Below are 26,727 nucleotides of genomic sequence, written 5' to 3' on the forward strand. Positions count from 1 at the left end.
TAAGTGATATATAATATTAATGAAGATTTTTAATATTATGTCACTTGTCAATAAAAGAATAAACTTATTTATTTGTTATAATAGGAGAAAAGATTTAACACTTTTTCAATAAAAAATATTCTTATAATTAATAAATTTTTATATTTAATTATGGTAATATTTCTATAGTTCAATATATGTTGTTAGAGCATATCTTAGAAAAATCTCAATAATTATATACATAATAAAGCCTAATTATTAGAGATAATTATAGATAAGTATTTTAAATCACAAAAACTAAAAAAATAAGACTTGTATTATGGTTATTTGATTTTGGTTGGTTGGTCTAATGCTGGAGACAGCCTGTCAGCAACAAAGTTCCACTCTCTTTCTCTCTCTCTCTCTCTCTCTCTCTCTCTCTCTCTCTCTCTCTCTCTATGCCTGAGTCCCCTTCTTCCCTTACCTTACGTTCCCTCTATTCCCCTCTCTCTCTCCTCCTAGGTTTTTCGTTCTTTTCCTCTTCTTTTCAATCTGGTTTTAGCTTAAGGAGATCCGGAATTTCTCGTTTCCTTGTAAGTTATTTCGTCATTGATCTGTTTTTCTCCTTCGAATTCATCTTCATAATTGTTATGTATATAATATTAATCCATGGTTATGAACTTCGGTTTTTGCTTTAGGTTCGCAAAGTAAAGTCTCTCTACAGTACTCGTAATTTTTCTCTAAATTCACGAGAAAATAGTTTTGTGTATCGTCCTTTGCTGGGTTTTTCCTTCAATTTCAGTTAATTTTGATTTTGACATTTATTTGATATATCTGGACTTATAATTATGATTACCGAGATTATATTCATGTTTAATTATGTTATGTATGCTTGATTTTACATGCATGACTTCGCTTTTATGAATGCCAAATTTTTTGGGGAAATTTGGTACAGAAGTTGGATTTCTTGAAGAAATTTACACTTCTCCTTTTGTGATGAGAGTTGTTGGATGTGTGGAAGGAACTTCACAATAACGAAGATAAATTCTAAAGACTCATTGTGGTCAATGTATTTTGACCATTTTACATTTTGCTTCAAATTAGATGAACTGCACATGATACTGTGTAGATGCTTGGGGTTCCTTAAATTGCATCCTTAATAGGCGCTAGAATGCAATTTTTCATTGTTCTTGACATTTCTGGAAATCTCATTCTTTAAGATCTATAGAATAGCAATTCAGGTTAACCAATAGGATAACACCCCAAATCTGCTGTAAGTTGTATAACTGAAACATATAAAGGAAGTAAGGTGATACTGCTTACTTAACACATGTAGAACAACATATCTCTTCAAATACCTCCCTTCTTGACAAGTGAGCAATGTCGTTTACATTTTTGCATGTCTTCATTGCTGTATTACTATTATCGACATCATAAAAAGCTAATTCTTGAATTGTACCTTATGCATACATTAGTACAAAAACTCCACAATAACCCTGAACTTTTACCAGATAAATCTGTTTTTTTCCCTTTCTGAAACTTGTAGTACTTGTGTGTCTTCACTCACTGATAACATATTTATTTATTTTTCTGGTGTAGGTGGTTTAGTTGACTAGCTACTGGGAAACATAATAAGTTACATAGTCACTTCAACTCTGGGATTTTACCTTATTACCCTACACAGAGCTGTGAATTATAAATTCTTACATGTAACAGGAAATTTTGAAGTCCATGCTGTCAGAGAGCATGCGTGGAATCTATTTTTTGGGTAATGCCCCTGACGAGCGTTGTTGCTGATGCACTCGGCGTAGTCACAATCTCTCTTGTCACACTTTTGGGTCTCATTGGTTTGCTTTGCATCTTATACTCCTTTTATTTTCGCGACCACATTCGTACCCAAACCCATACCCAACTCGGATACTTCAGTGGCCCGTGGATTATCCGTATTATTTTCATCTTCTTCTCAATCTTTTGGGGCTTCAGTGAAATCCTACGTCTCGAATTCTTGAGACGTGAAGGCCGGGTCCTACACACTCTCAACTCAAAATGGCAGGAAAGGGTTTGCAAATACTACATCGTATCAAACCTAGGATTCTCCGAACCGTGTCTTTTTTTAACTCTTCTTTTTCTTCTTCGCGCCTCGTTACAGAACACGAGTTCCGGCCCGTTGAGCCGGAAGTGGAACATCAAAACGACGGTTTACGTTCTCCTAGGTTTCTTACCGTTGTTTGCGCTTCAAATGACGGTTGTTTTTATCGGACCTCGATACGAAACGGATTTGCATTTGAACGAGAAAGGTTATTTTTTTAAAACGACGGCTGGGCCTGAGTACGAGAATGACGTGGCGCGCTGCTATTACCCGTTACTGAGTACCATCTTTCTTGGTCTTTTTGCCACCGTGTTGACTGTTTATTTGTTCTGGCTCGGGAGGCGGATACTAATTTTGGTCATCAATAAAGGGTTGCAGAGAAGAGTGTACACATTGATATTTTTGGTTTCTAGTTTTTTTCCATTACGGGTTTTGTTACTCGGTTTATCTGTTTTGTTCAAGCCAGGGGACGCGGTGTTTGAGGTTCTTGCATTTTTGGCTTTTCTTTCTCTTTTATGTTGTTCTGGGGTTGGGATTTGTGTTCTTGTTTACTTCCCGATTGCAGACTCTTTGGCTTTGAAGAATCTGCAAGATATCAGGGAACATGACACTCGCTCATTAATTGCTAACCGTGGCCCGCCTGATGATTTTACTACGGGGTCCACAAAAAGGGGGTCCATCTCGTTTAGGGCTATTGAAAGGGAGGAAAATATTGGAGGGTTTGTGGAGTTGAGTCTGTTTTCGCCTAGTCAGCATTTGACCCCGATGGGTTCACCTCAGGTTCATGGCTGGCCGATGCTTCCTTTGGGGTCGAGCTTGTGAACTGTGATGGTGGATCGATGTCTGTGAACTCATTTTTGTGGTAATTGAAATGAATGTAAAGGTTCTAGGTTTAATAAGGATTTTGATGTTTTTTTTGGTTCTGTATTTTGTTTTGTTTTGTTTTGGTGCCACCCGCCTTGTTTTTTTGGTGGAACTGATCTGTATCTCGTTGTATTATACTTTTGGAAACCTGTACAATTTCGTTAATGTTTGTGATTCGAGTTAATGCAAATTTATTCCTTGTTGATCCGATAATCAATTTTCTATCATCTCTCAACACTATATTTTCTCTTACTTACCTATGAAATGTACGTTTGGTGGAATATTTCTAGCAAAAGATCAAGGGTTTAAATCTCAAAAGCTGTGGAATGAGAGTTTCAATTCCAATATGATATAAGTTTATGGAAACTGAGCTTTCTATGCTAGCCACATGGCAAACAACTTGATTCATGTCTCATATGATGCTCCGGAGCATAGTAATTGAGTGGAAGTTTCACTCTCAATATGAATTGAGCTTTTCGTTTTTTTGTGTATTGTACTCTTAAAAAAGGGCTAAACACTTAGTTAAACCAACAGAAACCTGGACCTTCTTTATGGAATTGTAGCCGCCTACGAGATAATCAGACAACTGATTTACATATTTGTGTGAAGATTGTTGGAAGAAAATTATCCTTGAAAATAATTAATTAACATTTATGTCGATATTCTTGGTTTTCTTTTTTGTTTGATATGTGTAACTGTGAAGGAGTAACGTTAGTTGTGTGTGTCGGTAAGCGGTGTGTGTTTTTGAGTTTGAATTGAAATCCTTGGTCATGAGGTGTTGTCGTGAAAGATCCGGTATGTCACGTTCCCGGTGATCCCACCACAAAATTGAATAAGACAGAATTTGTGTTTGTTTTGTGCAATAAGTATTGGCTGAGTAGACAAGACATGTAGGGTAATGCCAGGTAATAAATACTGGGGGAAGTTTTGAGACATAAAAGAACATGGTGCAGAACGCAACAGTTGACTTAAGTCCACCTAACATATCCATCTCATATTCAGATATTCTCATTCCAACGCATAACAATCATCACTACAATCATAATTCATAAATAATTAGTGAATCAAACAAATTATTATATTTGAAGTTTTATATAAGAAAATGTAATCACAGCTAGGGTTATGCGTTTACGTGTTTGTCATGCCCATTTGACATTTTAACATGTCAAACTATTATAGTATATGATGTTATTCTTCGAGGTCGGACATTATGTCAAATACACACCATATGTTAAGTTATACCTTGATGATTTTTATGTCCATGGATGTTGATCATATGTCTAATCTTAAGACGTGTTTTTGTAGATGTAACGATATGATACCTCTAAATAACAATAATATCACCGAATAATGTCGTAGCATTTGATTATATAATTAAATATGTATTACCGAGTTTTTTTCCCCATAATTACTGAATAAATGCAGTATGTCCGCAACAAGAATATGAAACTGAGTTTAACAAGTTAATTATGTTATCTTAAGACACCAATCATTTACCTACTTGTCCTTTTTATTCCCTCCAAACTCCTCACGAAATAAAATTGATGAACATTGTCAATTTTTTCTTGTTGACATGTAAGAGTAAATGGTCGTTTTTATTTGGTCTTGAAAGAATACAATATTTAATTATCATTATCCGTCCAAACATTTTACCCATACATAATTTAATGGGAAAAAAAGAAAAAACCCTAAGACTATTAAGATGACAACAAATATATCTAAGCGTAGACATTTGCTGTGTACCTAATGATAGAGGTACCCAAACCGGATTTTTAATCCGGTCATGTCCATTTTAGAATCCGGTTCGGTTTTTCTCCGGCACAAACAATTTGGTTTTGTCCAAAATCATATAGGGTTTTAAACGGTACTTGGCACAAAATGTCCGAACCTATGTAACATGACCAAAATCAATTTTGAAATTCAGTTGGAAAAAAGATATTTTCAAAGGACAAAATTGTTTTCGTTTTACAATTTAACGAAATTCACATGATTGATCAGAAATGAGCTAATAAGCCGATTTAGCAAAATTAACAATATGGTTTTGGCCAAAATCGTATCGGTTATAACTTAAGTACTTGGCACAAAATGTCCGAACGTATGCAACATGACCAAAATCAGTGTTGAAAGTTGGTTTGGAAAAAAGACATTTTCGAATGACAAAATTGTTTTCGTTTTACAATAACGAAATTCACATGATTAATATAAATGAGCCAATACGTCGGTTTAACAAAATTCACAATTTGGTTTTGGTCAAAATCGTATCGGCTTTAAATGGTATTGACACAAAATGCCCGAACCTACGTAACATGACCAAAATCAGTTTTGAAAGTTGGTTTGGAAAAAAAAGACATTTTCCAAGTACAAAATTGTTTTTGTTTTACAGTTTAATGAAATTCACATGATTGATCATTAATGAGCCAATTAGGTCCTGTTTATTTACCTTTTACTGCCACTTAATAGGAGGCAAGTCTGAATCTGTATAATTAAGAGTGTTTGTTTACATATTATTTTAGCATCTTAATCTGAAATATATCACTTATTCGGTCAGACTTCTCGTCATATCTGAAAGAGAAAAAAAAGACGCCTTCCCTTTTTGCCCTAATCCAGTTCCTTCCCTGGTTCTCTGTTTGCATCCAACGAACACCAGTCTCTACCCCTCCCTTTCTTCTTCCTGCATCTCCGACGTCTCAGAAGCACCGGTTCCTACCGCCCACAGCTGGCCACCGTCGATTGAGCAGAAGAGAAAACCGACTCCTGCACACCATCGTCTCCGCCTTCTGTTCTTGGTAATCATTTTCAGAAATCGGTGTTCTTTTTTCGATTTTCTTCTTGAAATAGCCGCCCTCTAGCCCCCATCTACTCTAATCGGAATTGTGGGTCAAAATAGGACAAGAACATAGATACTCTTCTTCTCCTTCTTGCCCCTGTAAAAGAGACGGATGAACAAGGATTTATGTGATGGAGATGATGGATGGAATTCATAATGGCAATTTTTGTATATGGTGGGTTTAGTAGAGGCAATCAACCAAAATCCACACTTTCTTTGCTTCAATTTGATGGCAGGTGGATGAATAAGGGGGTGGTTGTCCAATGGTGGATGACTAGGTGGTTGGCTTAGCTTTTCACAAATAAATCCTTTTTGGAAAAGAAAAAAAAAAAGAAAAGATATTTGATAAACTAGTTTTAAAATGTTATTTTTGGAGTTTTTATACAAGAAAAATCAAATTTTTGAAAAAGTTAGGAAATCCTGACTTTTTGTAACTTTTCCAAAAATAACTTTTGGACTTTAAGAAGCTAAACCAAACACCCCCTAATGTTGGGGAATAGAAACTGTGTTATAACATCAAAGTCTTTTAATAGGTATTTGTGGTAGTTTACAGGTTCTATTAATTGCATATCGATATCAACAATCTTGGAGATGGATATTGACAATCAAATTGGTAAACCCATGGTCAAGGGTCAACATTGGATTCCAAGATCATACTTTGGAGCTGGTTTGATTTGGATTTGTGTTTACTTTTGAATTTAACAAAAAATTACACATAAGGGTAAAATGGTCATTTTTACAATTTAGCACAACAATTCAGAGGTTCCAACCAAACAACATGTTAAAATTCAGATCCTCTTAGAAATTCAGACCTCTTAAAAATTCAGATCTTAAAAATTCAGATTCTGACATTCTGCCAAACAGCCCCTTAGTTGGTTTAATAAAATTCACAATTTGATTTTGGCCAAAATCGTATCGGCTTTAAATGGTACTTGGCACAAAATGCTTGAACCTACGTAACATGACCAAAATCAATTTTGAAAGTTGGTTTGGAAAAAAAAACATTTTCGAAGGACAAAATTGTTATCATTTTACAGTTGAACGAAATTCTCAGCATTGATAAAAAGAAATGAGCCAATAAACAAACCACATCTCGTTTTAGCGATGACATAATGTGTATTTGGTCATTTACAATAATTTAAGCGGTCGAAACGATATTTTTCTATTTTTAGCTGAAAGAAAAATAAATGAATTATTGTTGTAACTTTTAGTGATCAAATATATACCTCGAAGTCCTCGTATCAACAATAATATGAAGAAGAGACAAATGAAAAATTATTTTTCTAATACATTCAAGAACCGGTTGTTGGATGGATTGCAAAACAATTTCACCAAATATAATCACAACTGGGTCAGACAAAACCTGTCTTGGAAAATCGGTTTGATTTCCAGATTTTCCCTCAACCTGTTTGGAATTTGGATGCACACCTCTACCTAATTAGATACAAGAGACACAAAATACTCGATCTTAACTCTTAATCCAAAGCATTTGGGCTTTATTTTTGGAGGATCTTAATTGCACCTGGATCTATTCCTTAATCCCTATGTCAGGATTTCCTAATTCCGCCTATAATAATGTAAAATCATAAAACCAACTATAATAAATGAAGATCAATTTTGACACTTGCCACATGTCAATCTCTCATAAATCAACTATAATAAACGAAGATCAATTTTGCCACATGTCAATCTCTTATAAATTTTGACACTTGTCATCTTGTGATATTTTTGAAATAAATAATATCCACATGTCAATTCTTAGGTTTTTCAAATTTTAAAATTAAAAAGCCATAATATATATATATATATATATATATATATATATATATATATATATATATAAAGTATTAAATGTCATAAATATTTGCAATAAATACATTTCTTTATTTTTTATTTCAAAATTTTATTTTAAAAAATATTTATTGTTTACACTTTCATATTTAATTTCTTTTTTAATCAATCCGTATAATATACGAGTTTTATAGTAAATAATAAAAATTATTGCTTTACATAAATAATAAGGTAAGAAGTATAGCATAAGTTCTAACATAGTAACATTCAACAACGTAATATCACAATTAACAATAACACAAACATTTTTAAATAACACTTCAAATAAATTTCATAGTAATACGCCCAACATTACACAAAAGAAAAATTACATTGAACAAAAGAACTTGACTATACAAACTATTAAATATGATAAAAAAAATACCTTAAACAAATTTTATATCTAGCATAAAAACTAGCCGTTAAGGTTAAGGCTAAGAAGGAGTTTTTATTTTTTATTTTTTATTTTTATTTTTTTTTCTAAAAAGGACCGATTAGTTTTAAGTTTTAAACATTAAAGCCAAGATTGTAGGCTTAAAACTTAAAAGAACAAATCAGACACTTTAAAATAGACTAAATTGCATAAATAGTCCATGTGGTTTGCTCAAAATTGTCAGTTTGGTCCAAAAACGTTTGGACTAGCATGTCCAAAGTTTTCAATTTGTTGTTTGTTTGGTCCCATCTTTTTTATTTTTTTCAAAATAAATGATTTGCCCCTGTTAATATGATTTTCTTTTTTTCTTATTTGTTTTTTTTATTTTCAGATTTATAATAAAATTGAAATAAAAATAAATATCTCTCTCTCTGTCTCTCTCTCTCTCTCTCTCTCTCTCTCTCTCTCTATATATATATATATATATATATATATATATATATATATATATATATATTACTGTGTGAACACAAACCCGCAAATTGATGACAATCCTCCTGCCTTAAATCCACAACAATGTCTTGAGATTGAAGCCCACCTTCAATCTCTCACTTGCCGGGGCATTCATTGGAGCCGGAAGAGATGACATCGGGACAAGATCCGACGAGAATGGATGTTTCCAAGGTGGGGTTTTTTGGATATCTAATCTATGTCATCGCCGCTCATGGCCATCGTCAATGTATCTCCGTTTGATGGCCTTTATCAGCTGCCTAGCAACCCCGTGAAGATTTGAAAGAGCACCGCCAAAGTTTTCCTTTTCCAATTATCCCTCTCACAGCCGATTATCCCTCTCACCACCTCGTTCTGCATTTTCTTGATTTACTCTGATGTGATATGATGATTGATACATTTGTTTTATTTGGATTTTCATGATGATGTTTTTGGGATACTGATTTTATTAATTTAAAAACAAAAATTTTTAGGAATTATTTTTGGAACGTTATAAGTAAGTTGGGCCTCAGACTTACCTGTTGGTAGCATGCCATTTTTGGGCCTTAGGCCAATTTAGGTGTTCTTGGGCCATATTGGGCCTTAGAGGCCCTATAGTGGGCTTGGATGCCTTTTGGGGCTTTTCTTTTTTGGATTTGGGCTTTAGAGGAAAGTGTGACAATCATCAAATTCTGGTAAATTCAAAGTCAAATAAAGTCAACAAGTCAAACCGGTCAACTCAATTTGCCCGTAGGTACTAGAGTTTACGTTATGTAATTTCTAAACAACTCTCTATTCTAATGAGAGATCATAAATCAAAAAGTACGTACATCTAGATCTCCTTAACCTAAAACTGTGGTACGCGGCGAGCCAAACCGATAAAACAATGTTGCATACTCATCGGGAGTATGCAAGATCCTTAAACAAGGCTTAACGGGGCTTACGAACCTTGCATTGCGAAGCCAGACACTCACATTCATCACACACGAAACCGCTCTCAATCGTTTTCACTCTATCTCTTTGTATGAGAAATCTCTCCAAGAATGTCAAATCTCTCCCAAATCTCTCTAAGTATGTGAAATCTCTCCCAAATATCTCTCTGTATGTAAAATCTCTCCAAGAATGTCAAATATCTCCGAAATCTCTCTAAGTATGTGAAATCTCTCCCAAATATCTCTCTATATGTGAAATCTCTCCAAGAATGTCAAATCTCTCCCAAATCTCTCTAAGTATGTGAAATCTCTTCCAAATATCTCTCTGTATGTGAAATCTCTCCAAGAATGTCAAATCTCTCCCAAATCTCTCTAAGTATGTGAAATCTCTCCCAAATATCTCTCTGTATGTGAAATCTCTCCAAGAATGTCAAATCTCTCCCAAATCTCTCTAAGTATGTGAAATCTCTCCCAAATATCTCTTTGTATGTGAAATCTCTCCCAAATCTCTCTCTGAATGAGAAATCTCTCCAAGAATGTCAAATCTCTGCCAAATTTCTCTAAGAATGTGAAATCTCTCCCAAATATCTCTTTGTATGTGAAATCTCTCCAAGTATGTCAAATCTCTCCCAAATCTCTCTCAGTATGTGGAATCTCTCTCGAATCTCTCTCAAAATCTCTCCCAACTCTTTATAATCACTCGGGGCATCCCGACCCTCGAATTTGGCGAAAACAGCCCAAAAACGGAAGTCTACGCGAAAAACGGACCTAAGGAACCGAAACCCCTCTTAGGAACCGAAACCGAACCCCTCTTAGGAACCGAACCCTTCTGAGCCGAAGGCTGCTCAACCGAACCCGAACGTTCGGCACCTTTTGGTTTTGACCTCTTCTCTTCTAATGGCTACCGAACCTTCCCTTCTGACCTTCGCTTCTGACCCTCGCTTCGACCTTCGGACCGAGCCCATCGCCCTCGTTCCTTCTTCTGGCTCAGCCTCTCGCTTCCGAATCAGCACCATCCTGACCGAACCTCGGCCTAGGACCGAGAGGCCTCGCTGGGAAGCCTTTTTCTCCCGGTTTTCGATTAGATTTGCGTTTTAAGTCCGTTTTTAATTGTTTTAACACAGGATTTTCACCCAAAACTTTATTTTAACATATAAGACCCCTAAATTAATGATTTAATCACATTTTAAGGATAAAACCTTATCCAAAAGAGAGTAGGTAAAGTACAAAGGTAGAGTGTTGACTTTACCTTATTTTATGACACAAGCAACCTCATACCCACTCCATGATTAACCCACACTCCTCCCCACCATACCTTGTCACTTCCTTGTACTTTTTACCCCTCTCACAAGCCATCCCCACGTTTTTAGGGCTGGTCACTTAACCTCTCTCCTCATTTTCTTTCAATCACTCTCATTCCACCAAAGATCCAACTCCAACTTTTCTCTCTAATTCAAGATCCCAAGGCTGATCATCAAGTGTTCTTCCACTCTTGGTAAGTGTAATTCATCCTCCTTGTGATTTTTACACTTCATTCTACTCAAATCATTGATAGCTTATACAAACTCCATAACTATGATGCTAGATTTTCAAAAATCTTCAAGGCATCTCCAAGTGTTCTTGAGTTAAATACCTCCATTCTTCAACAATCATCTACTGAAAACACTTAAGGTGAGTTCATACCCCTACATTTTCATGTTTTCTCAAGTTTTTAGGGGGGGGGGGGGGGGGAATACAAGTTAAAACACCAAGAACATAACTAAACTTTTCTAACAGCCTTCATCAGAAAAGTTCAACCCCATTCACGGACTGTTTTGGACAACTTAAACATTTTAGTTTTCAAAAGTGTTTTAGGTGCATGTAGTTCCACTTCTTAGCTTTAAAATGACTACTTGCACATCTCCATACAATTTTTCTACAATTTATGGTGATTTTTACAAAACTGCCTATCATTTCAAACATCAATCCGGACCAGTCTGTGATTATGGACTTTTTTCACACAAGTAAGAAGTCATTAAAAAATTATAATAAAAATTATGAACAAACTAGACTCATTTTACAAACTCTCAGAAGTTACAGAACTTGATTTGGACATTTTATGATTTTTCTACAATTTTTCCAATAACAGTTACAGAAAATGTTATTAACAGAAAAACACTATAAATTTCATTTCACCTTGTAACATGTTGAGCAAGGTATACATCATTATGTGATTATGTGTTGTTGCAATATATGACAATTTTGTATTCTTATATAGACATACATCAGAAAACAAATGGATTTATACCTCCACAAGTATGGTAAATGTATAAATGATATTACAAGGCTATATCCATTAAAATATAAACATTGGTAAATTATGACAAGTAAGGCTTATGCTCACTACCCACACAAATAATCAATAAACTATAATAGGTATAGTTTAGGGTTATTTTACATAACAAACACATGATTAAAAGTTTTACACATACAAAAGAGTTATTACCACTATGGATAATTATGATAAACTATAATAAGTATAGTTAAGCCATTATACCCCCACAAACGAACACGCTAGTTATAATCGGTATAGTTATATATATATATATATATATATATATATATATATATATATATATATATATATATATATATATATATTACAAACAAAGTGATAAACTATAATAGGTATAGTTTATGTTTCATCTACCCTATGAACTTAATTACAAGAAAGGAATTCACCATCACCACCACTTTTGGTAAACTATAATATGCATAGTTCATGTTCACTAGTCACTATCACTATTTGATGAACTATGATATGTATAGGTTATATTCACCATCACCACCACTTTTGGTAAACTATAATATGCATAGTTCATGTTCACTAGTCACTATCACTATCCGATGAACTATGATATGTATAGTTTATGTTCACAGTCACTATTACTATTTCATACACTACACTAGGGTTTGGTTCCGATTTTTGGATTTAAGTCCACATTAAATTTTCGCATTGTTAGACTTCAACTATAATCGTTGAGCGTATATGCTTGAGTCATACAAGAATTTAGTCTGGATTGGCTTAGAATTGGTGGTGCCCGCCTCATCTCCTGTTCCTCGTTGGGTTGTGGACCTAGGGCAGACCCACTATATTCAACGTTTTATCTAACTTAAATCTTATATAACTTATATACGCTGGACGATTATAGGGGAAATCTACGGGTCAATCTAGGGTTCATTAACACATCATATAGGAATTTTCTGTTTACACTTAACTAAGAAAATATTGGATTTTCTAGAAATCAAACTCTATCGATTTTACAAGGAAAACGGTTTCTACTTCAAACAAAACTCTTATGAACTCACCAACTTAATTGTTGACACTCTTTCAAAACTACTTGTATTATCAGGAAATCAGTGAAACAGGAAAAACTTCAGCGCCTTGCGGATGGGACGTTAAACCGTCAACAATTTACTTTTGTCATCATAATGTAATTGATTTGAAACATGTGAACATATACTTTGGTGTAACTTTTTCAATTATATTTATGATGGTTGTATTTACTTTGAGCACTATTATACACGTTGTTGTGATACTGTACATGAAGTCCTCCACCCCCGGACGTTTCCGCCATCCTTGGTTTGGGGGTGTGACAGATTGGTATCAAAGCATTATTTATAGTGAACTCAGTATATCGAACCACATAAGATATACAAACTATAAATACATTGGGACTGAAAGTCTCTGATTTAAAGTTTTCAAAGCAACTATACTTTTAGAAACAAATAATTTCTCGGTAAAAGTAGGAGCATGTGCACACACACTAGGGTCAGTATCATGGTGGGATGGGACAAAAGTGGTGATTGTTGAACAATACGAGTAGGCTTGGGGATGTATAGTCAGGTCTGGGAATGATATAGCCTGATCAACTATGTCTCACCCAGAAGTGATTAGCATATGCCCAGGAATGGTCGTAGGTGTTGCAACAAGTCTAAAAACTTACCAACACTACCACAATGAAATACCATAGGGGTATTTGGTGTTATTATAATTACTTATTTGAGAACTAAATAGATTTTTATCAATAGGTCAATAATTTCCTAGTGGATACATTAAAATTATATGTATCCAGGACGTCATAGACTTAGAATCTGTGGATCTTTGCTTTACTTCCTGTTCTCGTTGGATTGGGGATTTAGAGTTAGGATCGCTTATTCGAAGGTCTATCCTGTCCCAAATACATATGACTAGTATGCACTAAACAATATATTGAAGTACCTGATAAAGATCATCTTATAATTATCTAATTAGTATGTCTACTTAGTTATTTCTTATATCCCCATTTCTCGCGAAGATATCATGGTTGAATTCCATCCCCACGACGACCCGTACTACCCTAACCACGGCAATACTGAATGGCTCGGAGAGGAGCCAGAGAATGATTACCGAATCCCTTTGGATGGTCACCAAGCTGAAGGCTTTGCTGATGGTTCTGATTCCGACCCTGAAGTGGAGAACCTACCCTGATGGCTCTTGTTCCGAATCCTATCCCTCGTCCGGTTTTTCAAGGCCCAACGCCTCCTTGGGTAGAGTGCTTGGAAACCTGGAGCGAAGAACACGACCAACCTAGGCTGTTAAATAGAGACATTCGAATCCTTCAGAATCCGGCGACTACACTATTCAAGGGAACCGTAGCATTGCCCAAAATTTTCCATTCGTTAATGAGATGAAGACCTATTTTCCTCGAACCCTATATTACCAACAATTTACATATGGTAACTCCAAGAAATTCTTAATATATACCAAGTGATTTTAGGAAGGGATCAGGCGAAACAAATCACAAGTTGCATTTGAGTCACTACCACTAAAATTCATTCATAGGGGCTTTGTTATGAATTACATGCAAAATACTTTTAAGTCAGAACATAATACAGACAAGTCTGGCTTGATAACATCTGACTTGTCACTACTATTAGAAACTTATCGTTTGTTCATCTCTACCAACTTATGACAGGACTATGCCGCCAAAGAAAAAGTCCAGACCCTCCGGAAGCACAGCACCGCCCCCTCCGCCACCACCTCCGCAGTTTGATCCCATAATGTTTCAAGCTGCCGTAACAGCAGCCGTGGCGGCAGCAATGTCGCAAATGGGTACAAATGGTTCCGGCGGCTTCGGATCCGGGAATACTAACTCGAATCAGGGGGACAGCACAGGGCGTATTAAGGAGTGTTCTTACAAAGACTTCACGAATGGCAAACCCGATCCTTTCGATGGAAGCGGGGGCGTCATCGCGCTGATGCAATGGTTTGAAAGGACCGAAGCAGTCTTCGAAATTTGTGCTTGTCCCGAATCAAGCAAGGTCAAGTATGCGGCATTCAGCTTCACAAGAAAAGCTCTTACTTGGTGGAATGGCAGAGTTAAGTCGCTTACTCCTGCAGTGGCTAACTCTATAAGCTGGGAGGATCTAAAAGCTTTAATGCTGAAAGAATATTGCCCAAGAGGCGAAGTGCAAAAACTGGAAGAGGAACTCTGGAACCTCAAAATGTCGGGGACGGATCTCGAAGCTTATACCGCCCGATTCAATGACCTAGCACTCCTCTATCCTGCAATGGTCACCCCAGAGGAGAAAAAGGTAGAACGATACCTTTGGGGGCTATCATCCCAGATTCATGATAGTGTATTGGCCTCCAGACCAACTACCTTCGACAGCGCTAAGGAGTTGGCACAACAACTCATCGACCATCGTGCCAGCCATGACACTACGACAACCACGCCAATTTTGGTTGTTCATGCTGCCACAACCCTCACCACGCCAACTCCCATGAAACAATACGCTGGAACCCTTCCGAAATGTAACAAGTGTAGCTTCCATCACACTGGGGCTTGTAGATAATTGCATTGCATGAACTGCAATAGGAAAGGGCACACTACCCGTTTCTGTAGGGCACCGGCACGACCCATCAACCAGTTCCCCGGCTTTGGAGTAAGCCCAGCCTGTTACAAGTGTGGAGAAACAGGACACTTTAAAAGGAACTGCCCAAGTGCAAGAGATGCCAGTGGTGGTGGAAGGGTGCTTGCGATCACCGAAGGAGAGACCACCCCGGAACTGCCTGCAAATATCAGTATGTGTTTCTAACATCGACGACTAAATTCCAAATTTCTTTATTTGATTAAGTCTAGCATCGATTAAAGCATGCATAGTAGTAATGCCAAGGATTAAACTGAGAGCATAAACAATAAGAAATTCCAAGGCCGTCATGAGACCATTCTATGAATTTACTTCGACTCCGTAATGGGACTGCATCATAGGGATGTAGGTCAAACCTTCGAGAACATACTTCTACTCTATAGGTGAACGGTTGAAATACATCTAGGTTCAATGATAGCCCTGACTAGGAACTCTAATTCATTAAGAAGGATTACTAAGAATGTTATTTGTTATGATTTCCTCACTTATACATTTCCCAGTTATATATAACGAATATCTGGTAGATAATAGAATGTGAGAATTCTGACTTAGTTTCTTTTCCTCGTTGGGATGTGAAACTGAAGTAGAATCACACATTTTACTATCCGCCCAGTATTGGTTATATCATAATGTGTATAAGCTAAGTTTTCATGTATAATAACTCATTTCTTAGTTAGAATCAAAATAATGTACTCTGATAACATGATACAATTATACTCTTTTAACTATTTTGATATCATTTTCTTATGAATTGAATGAATTTAAAAACAAAATTTTATTTGTATTTTTGGGATGTTACATTTATACCTCTAGAAGAAAGATCAAGGTGAACCAAGTCTGGATCTACAAGCTCCAATGCAACCAACACTTCTCCAATGAGCTCATTCTTCTCCAAGATGCACCAAGAACACTCCAAGGCACTTAAAAACACATTCTTTTTGCTCACAAGGCTCAAACTAGGGTTAGGGTTTCAAGGGAGGGTGTTGGAGAGGTGGAGGCTGAGAATGGAATGAGTATAGGGAAGTTAATGAGCTTAAATAGGGCTCAAACTACGAAAACAGGGTTTGGGCACTGATCGCGTACACCCAACGTACTCCAGGTATGCCTAGTACGCCCAACATACTCCAGGTATTCCTAGTATGCCCAATGTACTCCAGGTATGCCTAGTACGCCCAACATACTCCAAGTATTCCTAGTACGCCCAGCGTACTCCAGGTATGCTTAGTATGCCTAACATATTCGACTAAGCCTTCAAACGACCATAATTTCTTCGTTCCAAGTCCGTTTTCGACGATCTTTATATCCACGGAAAGGTAATGAGAAGCTCTACAACCCTATCAAATCTCCTTTTCCTTAAAACTCTCTGAACTTAAATCCAAATTTCATAAAAGGCCAGGACTATTACTTTACGGTTATATCATTGGGCTCCAAAGCACCAACCGAACTCTCGGTTCACCTAATCCACATTACCCACATCCAAAAGGGGTCTAAAACTTTCTTTAAGACACAAAGCCTTATGATAACTAAGATTTGGGTCACGAACCAAAATTATGAAACGATTTGAAACAGAGTGTTACACCTACCCCACTATCTTTGAAGTGGGAACATCACTGTTGTGCCTCAGAATCAAAGCAACAAAACGGGAAAAATAAAGCTCCAAACACCAATTGCACGACACCACGCCACCACTCTTCCATTGATCACTTTCCATCCTCCACTATTTAGCGGCAATGACCATGACTTTGACCTTCCCATCAAGTAAGTTTTGATTTTTGAGATTCCCAACACTCCCATACACATAAAGGTTTTAAATTTTTGTTGTTTAGCAATTGCACTTTTCTCCAAGCTTTCATATATAGCCATTGTTCATGTTTCAGATGTTTTACAATGTTTATGGTCGGATTCGAGGGAAAGTTTAATCCAAATGCCTCGATAATATACTTGTCAGCTTATTAGGGCGAGTATGCAAACAATTTTCAAAATATCATCATTTTACGAGTAACTCTTAAAATTAGGGGTGAGCAAAAACCGAACCGACTAATGAAAAACCGACAAAACCGCAATAAACCGCAACCGAAAAACCGAAACCGATGCAAAAACCAATGGTGCGGATTTAATTTTTACAAAAACCGAAGGTCAATGGTGCGGTGCAGTTTCTATCCTAAAAACCGGTCCACCAAAACCGAACCGCACCGCAAGCGTGTATAGTAATAAATCAATCAATTTATATTATATACATACTATTTAAAATAGTTATAAACGATAATATATTTATTATATGTTTATTTTGTGTTTGTATAAGACTCTATGGGGTGCAAAAGAAATGTTCTATTGTTAGCCAAACGTACTAATCGATTACATGTAATAAACTTATAACAAATTAAGTCAAAATCAACCAACCTTCAATTATTAATTAGTTTGTAAGAGTGGTCATAAGTTGTATTTTAAGCGACTTACAATTTTTGATTATGTAATTTTGTTTTGAGCTGAAAATGAATGTATTAAAAAAAAACAGCACAATACAAGCTTATATGCACATGGTTTTCAGTTTTACATTTTTAAAAAACCGCACCAAAAAACATAAAAAAAACTGCACCAAATTCGTAACACGGTTTAAAAACCGAAACCGCATTTAAAAACCGAAAAACCGAACCATTGCAAAACCGCACCCAACGGTTTTAAGAATGCAAAAACCGCAACATGCGGTTTGCGGTTCGGTTTGGTCTGAAAACCGCACCAAACCGCACCGTGCTCACCCCTACTTAAAATTAAGATCCATTTACAAGTTATTTGAAAAATTACAATTTATTTTAAAAAATAAATAGGTGAAATTGCATAAACCCTAAAGCTAATTCGAAGAAGAAAGTAAAAGGTTCTCAGACTTCTTTTCTCGACGCCTCCGTCCACAAGACCACAACAACCAACGAACGTTGGCACCAGTGAGGCCGTCATCATAATTCTCCGTTTTTCCCCACCAGGCATCACTGCCCAGCAGCCCCTCCCTTCCATCGCACAGCCCCTGTGGACTGAATTCGTTTGACTCAAAACTGCTTCCTCTTCCAGCTCGGTGAGTACCTTCTCCTAGTTTCCCCCCCCCCCCCCCCCCCCCAAAAAAAAAAAAAAAAAAAAACCTAATTGGATGGATCTGATCTGTAATTGTAGGTGTAATGTGTTCATTTAATTAATTTAATGTTTTAATTTTGTTGATTTTAGATACAGAGCTCCATAATCATCTACAAGTGTGATTAACGTGAAAAATGGCTACAAAAGGTGGAAGGAAGAATCTGAAGAGGGCTGTTAATGATGAGACATTGACTCTACAACCAGGCCAAAGCATTATGCAAGTTGTTTCTCTTCGAGGCTCCAATCTAATTGAGGTTATTCACCACATCCTTATCACTTGTTCTTGGTTAGATTAGATATATGACTTGATTGATTTAAGTACAGATAATTGATGCCAAAGGAGACAAAGCTTTGGCGATTTTCCCAGCTAAATTTCAGAAAAGCATGTGGATAAAACGAGGTGTGAGTTCATGTACTTTCAGTTGCATTGTAATTTGAAAAATCTACCAAATCATAGCAGTGAAAATTGCTTTGTGTATGGATGACATTGCTATAATTGGGTAGATATTTCAAAGCACATAATGCTGTAATAAGTGAAAAGTGAAAGGAAGATGCAATAATGAACAAATCAATGAAAGTAGATTGCTATTTCTTGCATTGAACCCATAAAAATGGTGAATTAGATGATGAATAAATGTTGCAGGTAGTTTTGTGGTGGTTGATGATAGCGGGAGAGAAGAGGCTGTTGAGTCTGGAAGGAAAGTGGCTTGTGTTGTTATTCAAGTTCTTTTCCATGAACAAGTTAGAGCATTACAAAAGTCTCCAGAATGGTTAGTTTATTTATTAATGATCTCAAATTCTTTAATAAAAAAAAAATACTTATTTGCAATTTGTTTTATTAATGCAGGCCAGAAATCTTTAAATCAGCCATAGTGGAGAAAAACCCTTCAACCACACAGGAAAATGAGGAGGTAGAGTCTAGTGAAGATGATGGGCTACCCCCATTGGAAGCCAATACAAACAGAAGACCTGTAGAACTTGGGTCAGATACAGAGTCAGATTCTGAAAGAGAAGATTCTTAAGTATGTAATTATGCTACTATCATGATTGTTGTTTTCTTCTTTATTGATTATTACAATTATTTATTTATTTCACTACTAAAATAGATTGATTTTGAGGAAAACTTCTCTTTGCATACTGTTTTCGTCATTTTGCAGCACAGGGTAAGGTTATGGGAGAGCCACCAAAGTCGAACATTGCATTTTTAGAGTTTTAACATTACAAATTCTTCTATACAAATGTGGTCCATTGGTATAAAAAGAAATTAAAAAAATAATGCTTGATAAGCTCCAATTCATTTGACCGATTGTTGTCTTCGCTTAAGGTGTCATTGGATTGATACACACCATTGCTGAATCATGCACATACCCATAACCTTCACTTGTTTATGTCATCCAGACCTTCTCCTCAATATGAGTAGCTGCTACAAGATTATCCAACAGCAGCATACAACCACCATTCAAACAAATTAAAAAGTTACAGTGACACTAGGTTTTACTATGATGATGATAGATCATAGCTTTGATGGTGTCGCAGCCTCTAGTATGCTCATAATTATGATTTTTTGTTCTTCAACATAATTAACTTTTATGGAACCCCTGGTACACCTAGGCCAAAACAAGAACTAACAAGCTGGAAAAAATGAAATTGAAAGACAAGAAGGAATGAAAATTGATATTCAAACAAACCCATGCTTTCGACAGGGAACTTTCCAAAAGGTTCCTCCTAGATTGGTTGACGTGATACCATATTTTACCACATTTTTGGTCAGAGCCACATTATTTTCCTCCACCCTCCCAACCCATCACCACACAAAACTGTGATAGGAAATGATCACACTTCATCACATTTTTTTTACTAAATAAAAATGTAATTTAATAAAATGAATCATATAAAATTAATAAAATGAAACTATTTCATTAATTAAAAAAATACATACTAACAAAAAGACAAATAAAAAAAAACATAATCGAAACATGGTAAAATAATACATCATGTCAAATCATCGTCGTTCGTAACATCCTCATAATTCTCGTTCGAATCATCTACAAACATGTCAGATTTGTCATCTGCATCGTCGAACAAATCGTCGTAAAAATCTTCGAGAACTGGATTTATTTGAGCATTGTTCCACCTTCACTGTGAAGGTTGTGTTGTCTAACTTGGACGTATATTTCACATCTGTTCGCAATGTATACCGACGTACCAATACCCACTCATTCGAATGTTGATAAATCATCATTTTCATTGTAGTGACAAATTGTGTTTGTCTCGTCTTCTATAATCATATTATGGAACACGATGCATGTGTACATCATGCTACTTATTCTTCTTCCCTCAAATGACCGTGTCGGTACCTAGAGTATATGCCAACGTCTTTTTAGAACACCAAAGGTTCACTCGATATCCTTCTTAGCTGATTCTCGGGCCGACTTAAACTTTAATCGCTTTTCGTTGTTTGGATATGATTTCACAAATGCAGTTAACTCTGGATATATCCCATCAGTATGATAATACCATGCTTGTATGATGTCCCATTTACTTGAAACAACACATCATACGATTTCCCAAGGATGATGTCGTTGAATATTGACGATTGTGTATAAAATATTGATGTCGTTGTTGGCGCCCAATGGACCAAAAAATGCATGCCATATCCTAAGATCATATGATGCCACTGCTTCAAAAATTATTGTCGGCTGCTTCTAATCACCTCGTATAAATTGACCGTGCCACGCATTACGACACATTGACCATCCCCAATGCATAGAATCAATACTACCAAACATTTCAGGGAAACCATGTTTGTTTTTATGTGCTGTATACAATTGGTGGATGTACCTAATTGTAGGTGTAACATAAACGTTCTGAAATTGTGTATTGTTATTATTAAAAGTGAATAAAATTGAGTGTTGAGTTCTAACAGATAGTTTTTACTAGAAATGAAGTAAAACTATGTTTAGAATCACTCATAAAATATTGAAAGTCTTATGAGATTCCAATTAATAGCCAAATAATGAAAATTTAGCGAAAATACAAAATTTGAAATAAGTAGAATTTTATTATTTGATGTTGTAGAGAATCTCGTTAGAAGTGTTTAGGCGAAAACCTCGTCGAAATCCGAGTTATAACGAAGAAGTTATGACCAATCGAAGATCCGCGACAAAACCGACACGGTGCCGAATGACGTAAAAAGTGAGTGTTTTTTGATAAACTACTTTTTAGTCTTAGCGATCTAAATGAAAGTCGTAGTATTCATTAAAGCGAGAAATTCGATAAAAAGAACGCCAAAATCTGACTTCGTATGAGGAAGTTATGATTTTTACAAGTTTTAGCTTAGCAGTAGACAGTTAAAAACTCGAATTTTAGATCGAGTGATTTTTAGCCGACACAACCTAAACGAGAATCGAAGGTCTCGTCATTAGTAGTACAACGGTAAAAAGTATGACGAAAACAGACGTCGGATGAAGAAGTTATGAATTTTTAACGGATTTACCAGTCTCGGTCTGTTAAAAATAATAATATAAAAATAAAGTCAAAATTTTCCGACGAAGTCTAAGGTGCTGTTTGTTTTTCTGAAGCCAAAATGTCTGCAGTCTGCGGACCACATCTGCAAGCCTCTGCAGCTGAAGAGGTGGACCAAACGTCTGCGGTCTACAATAGAAAGACTGTTTGTTTTTTAACGTCTGCAGGCTGCTGAAATAAACTGAATTTTAAATAAAATGATTTTACAAACTTAAATGATTTTTCATCACCAAAATTTTAATAATAATAGTCATACAACACTGAAAAATAAAATTTATGCAACTAAATTAGTCATACAATAAAAAAAAATGGTTTTACAATAACAATTCATATTAGAATCGAAATGCAATTCTTTTATAAATACAAAAATTATTAATGGCTTATATAATTCATATTAGAATCAAAATGCAATGCTTTTATAAATACTTTAATATAACTCATTGTTTTGGTCTTAAACAATAGACATATCACATTTTTTTTTTTAAATTCTAGTCGCAGATCATAAAAGTAGAAACGTGGTTTTAATGTTCTATTTTTTTCTTTTAATATTATTGAAAAAAATCCATAAACAAATATATACATTAATAATTAAATAAACATAAAATAAAAAAGTTATAATCACTTATATTTTCAATATGATGGATTGGAAGGTGCCGAAAGAAAAAAAAATGTGTATGTTTTTTTATTTGTTTTGGTTTAGGTTTATTGGACTTGTGAAGACCTTAGAAGACATTGGTTCATGTCTGCGTCAAGAAGACCTCGCGCAAACGTTTTTAGGTCTGCGCACTTTCAAAAAACAAACGGTCTGCGAGGGCATATGTCTGCGCGTGGTCTGCGCGGTGCAGACAAAAGTGGTCACGCAGATCTACATACAAAAAACAAACAACACCTAAATGAAAGTTGTAGCGAATAATTTTCTCTACGCGTGCATATAAAAAATGTCAAAAACGGAGCCCGTATGAGAAAGTTATGGATTTTACAAGATTGGGCACATTTTCATTTAATTTTCGCATGAATAGTATTGATCCATGTGGCATCTTCTGATTGGACCGCAGCCTTGCGTGGCACCCTCTGATTGGTCCGATGCCCTGTCCGCCTCGTTTCCGACGTCGTGACTCACCCTTGCCTAGATCCGACGCGTGTCGCGATGAGTCGTCCGAAGCAGCTTAGTCACCCGGTGACTCCTCGCATCCGAAGACGCCTGTCGCGTCTGAACCGAGCCACCTAGAGCCCTCGCATGTGCGCCGTCTAGTCCTCTCGCGAGCTGCCAGCTGCCCCTCCTCCCTTCGGCCGAAGACCTTCGCCTCCTATAAATAGGAGGGTGCGAACCCTCTCGGCTAAGGTTAGAAAATTCACACTTTTTTACTCATAAACCCATTTTTAAGCTATTTCAACATCCCCCGAAGCCCCGAGATTATTTCCAATGCCCGAAACACGCTCCGAAATTCCCGAGAAGCCCGAAAAATTTATCTTTTCAGTTTCGAAGCTCTACCTTCGCAGGGCCCGATTTTTTAGCTAATTCTCCTGGTTTTCAACGAATAAAGTCATATTTAGAGCTGAAGTGCTGCCCAAATTATTATTTTAACCACTGATTATTTTAAGGCGAGTTCAATATATAGGAACAATTGTATGTTATGTGTTATATGTGCTATGTGCTTTTTAGTGTTATTATTCCGAGTCATTTTTCCCGGGTTATTTTTATTCGCTATTTTTAATAGCAAAGTTATACCTTTGACCATGTGATCTGTGAAAGGACTTAGATTCACGGTGGTACTGGTATGTAGTCTCTGGCCATGTAGAATATGTCTCGTAAGATAATGACTTCTATTCTATGGCATTTGCAGAAGGTTAGATATGACTGGTATGTAGCCTCTGACCATGTAGAGCATGATTCCGTAGGAGAATGACCTCTATTCTATGGTATTGGCAAATGGTTAGACAGGGCTATAAGCCTGAAATCTAAATGTTAATCGGAAATTATATGTCTTCTGTGCCATTTGGGCCAAAGCTTTATTGATGCATATCAAGTATTGAAATCGTCATGTCTCATTGATCGTAAATCTTTGAATCAAATTTTGAGTTGATATTGAAAGCCTGACATATGATACGCGTATGCTATTGTCATTCTTGTTCCCTTTTTTGCTTCTATCATATTGGTGTATATAAGGTATAAGATTATATTGTATCTATTTATTGAATTCACTAAGCGTTATCACTTATCTCTCTCAATGTTAAACAATTGCAGGTGATGAGTATCTAGTATAGTTTTATACTGCTGAAAGATTTAGAATAGTTAATACTATTTCTCTGAATTTTAATGTTCATGTATGTATATGAATAGTAGATTCCTGGGTAGATATGTAATGTAATAAAACTTAGTCGGTTTGTATCCAATCTTTTGTAATCACTTTATCAATATAAAATATTGTTTTATAAATATGCATGTAGCATGTTTTGAGGAAGTAACTTAAGAATAATGTTGGCATAGTATGAAAGTTTGGGTCTTTCATAAATACGAAATTTGGGGTCTTTCAATCATGGTATCAGAGCAGTGGTTTAAGTGAAGTAAATACCACGGATTGGTATTTAGACTTAAACTATTGGAAGTTCAATATATGAACGGATTCATAATAAATATATGGATACATACCATAGGAAATACTTAAGTGGGGGATTGGGTAATGATAAACCCTATTATTCTAAGATATTAAGTTACTTCAGAATTTTCAGAAAATTAGTTTAAGTGAACTAGGAATTTTGAGAATTTCTAAGCGTAAACAAGAGTTGTTAAGTGAACATGATACGATATGTATCTGGTATATTTTAGGTTGAATACCTAATGGAGTCAAGCACTAGAATATTAAGAGGAGATATGCCTTATATTCTAATATGTGCTTAATGATAAATGAATATAGCATGCCTTAGGGTGCTTATCTATAATTGCTATTATTTGAGAAAGTTTAAGGTCTGTTGCCGACCTTGGTTTAGAAAATTTTATGTTCTGAATTCTAAGAATTTTCGTAATATAATTTTTCGAAGTGATAAAGAGACTTATGATAGTTGACATCGACAAGTTTAAAAATAAACGATCGCGAGATATCGTAAAATAATAAATATGAATTGTTACATTTAAAGTATGTTTGATATATAATAACATCTTTGGAAGAAAGATGTGCGTTTGAAACACGTTTGGGCAAGATAAATGTGTTGGTGCAAATCCACGAAGTTGTTCAACCGCTGTACAGATTGAAGAAGTGATTGTTTAATAGAGTCGAAAGAACCGAAGATGGTGATCAGTACTTCGGCAGTATCACAATTAATGTTGTGCTAGATTTAGAAAAATTAAATGAAGATCAAAAGAAAGGCTAATGAAGTTTTCAGACTCAATAGGCCAAGACTTTGTGATGTAGTATGTATTTCGAGTAGTAACCCTATAAAAGATTTTTAGACTTAGTATTTAATAATACTAAGTGATGATTGACTTCTATCCCATCCTTATAGAAGTTCTATTGTGTGTTAAGCCGACTTTAACATACAAGATGGGGATGGTGAATTGAGACATTTAGTGGTAAAAGGTTAAGCAACTTACTTGTTTAAGTAAGGTATAATGCTTAGTTGAAGAAGCAATACACTCATAATATTGTATGAGAAGAGATGTTGTAGTCAGTAATGACAAAGAACCAAGTTGAAGCTAGTAGAGCTTGCTGAGATACAGCTTTAATGTAGACTTCTTAGGATAGACTCCTATGAAGTAGACTTAGACTTACACAGATACAAGAATAACGATGTCATGGAAGGATAATGAAACCAACAAATGTGCATGATGGTTTGCATAAGTTAGAAGATGATGCAGGTAGTAGAAGACCGTTTGTCTCCATGCTGCTAAAGTAAATTTCAGAATAGTGTGTCTTATAGAGTAGACACTACTTGGGAAATAATTTATAGGAAGAATTAGGAAGTGAAATTCCTATTAACCTAGGAAAAGTATTAGGGTATACTAGATTGAGCATGTGCGTGAAAAAGGATTCCAAAAGGCGAGCATAATAAATCCAAGATATGTTTTGGTAAAAACGTGAAAATCCCTAATTAAGTCTAGGAGAAATTATCGTATGTACTTGTTTGAACACATTCATGTGTGATAAATTGCTTTGTGAAAACTTTTGAATAGTAACTTGGTAACTACGAGACAATACTTGGGATGAGTATGAGTAGGTGTGAATGGTAGTAGAGTCCTATACTACTGGAAGCACTGGAATCACACTTGGATCAAGGAAAGTCACAAGGTTACCAAGGAGCTAGTAATTGATTCCGTTTTATTCATGTATATCATTACCATCATTTTGGTAATGACTCAGAAGATGATTGTTTTTCCGACCTTAGTGGTCATATCAAACCGAGTCTGAAATAGACAAGTATGTTACATGGTTCAGAGAACCAAGATCGGTGTAACATCCGACCTAATCCAGGAGATTGAAATGAAAGATAATCAAGGCGATCAATAGAAGTATCGCAATCACCGTTATAGTAAAGAATTTTGTAGCAAGAAGTGCTACATACTAGAATATGATTATATTACATTAGAACATGAAGGAAGGTTACTTACATAATAGTATTATACAATTAAAGACGAGATTTTGGTTCGTTGTGTGTCTCTTACATTATGCAATTGAAAGTCATTGGAATATGACCATTCGAATTGTGGTTATAATAAAGAAAAGATTTTACCTTGGGTTTAGTATATAAACCAAGAAGGAGCAGAAGTCTG

The 26,727-nt window shown here is 35.7% G+C and overlaps 2 protein-coding genes across 3 annotated transcripts; both read left to right on the forward strand.

Annotated features, from left to right (window-relative positions):
• Nucleotides 1-373: 373 nt before the first annotated feature.
• On the forward strand, nucleotides 374-3,124 carry LOC111878001 (uncharacterized). Its single transcript, XM_023874504.3, has 2 exons — nucleotides 374-551; nucleotides 1,558-3,124. Exon 2 carries the CDS (start codon nucleotides 1,730-1,732, stop codon nucleotides 2,867-2,869), a length of 1,140 nt encoding a protein of 379 aa, XP_023730272.1. The 5' UTR covers nucleotides 374-551; nucleotides 1,558-1,729; the 3' UTR covers nucleotides 2,870-3,124.
• Nucleotides 3,125-18,161: 15,037 nt separating this feature from the next.
• Nucleotides 18,162-19,754, forward strand: LOC111878039 (uncharacterized). Of its 2 annotated transcripts, XM_023874559.2 has the most exons (6): nucleotides 18,162-18,381; nucleotides 18,528-18,691; nucleotides 18,762-18,837; nucleotides 19,081-19,207; nucleotides 19,285-19,459; nucleotides 19,595-19,754. In XM_023874559.2, the coding sequence occupies exons 2-5, from the start codon at nucleotides 18,572-18,574 to the stop codon at nucleotides 19,457-19,459; spliced, it is 498 nt and encodes a 165-aa protein (XP_023730327.1). In that variant the 5' UTR covers nucleotides 18,162-18,381; nucleotides 18,528-18,571; the 3' UTR covers nucleotides 19,595-19,754. The 2 variants fall into 2 exon arrangements, with proteins under 2 accessions (XP_023730327.1, XP_023730326.1); XM_023874558.2 differs by lacking the exon at nucleotides 19,595-19,754 and having other exon boundaries at nucleotides 19,285-19,560.
• The last annotated feature ends 6,973 nt before the right edge of the window (nucleotides 19,755-26,727 follow it).

The sequence above is a fragment of the Lactuca sativa genome, chromosome 5 (genome assembly GCF_002870075.4).
Source record: "Lactuca sativa cultivar Salinas chromosome 5, Lsat_Salinas_v11, whole genome shotgun sequence".
NCBI classification, from domain to species: Eukaryota; Viridiplantae; Streptophyta; class Magnoliopsida; order Asterales; family Asteraceae; genus Lactuca; species Lactuca sativa.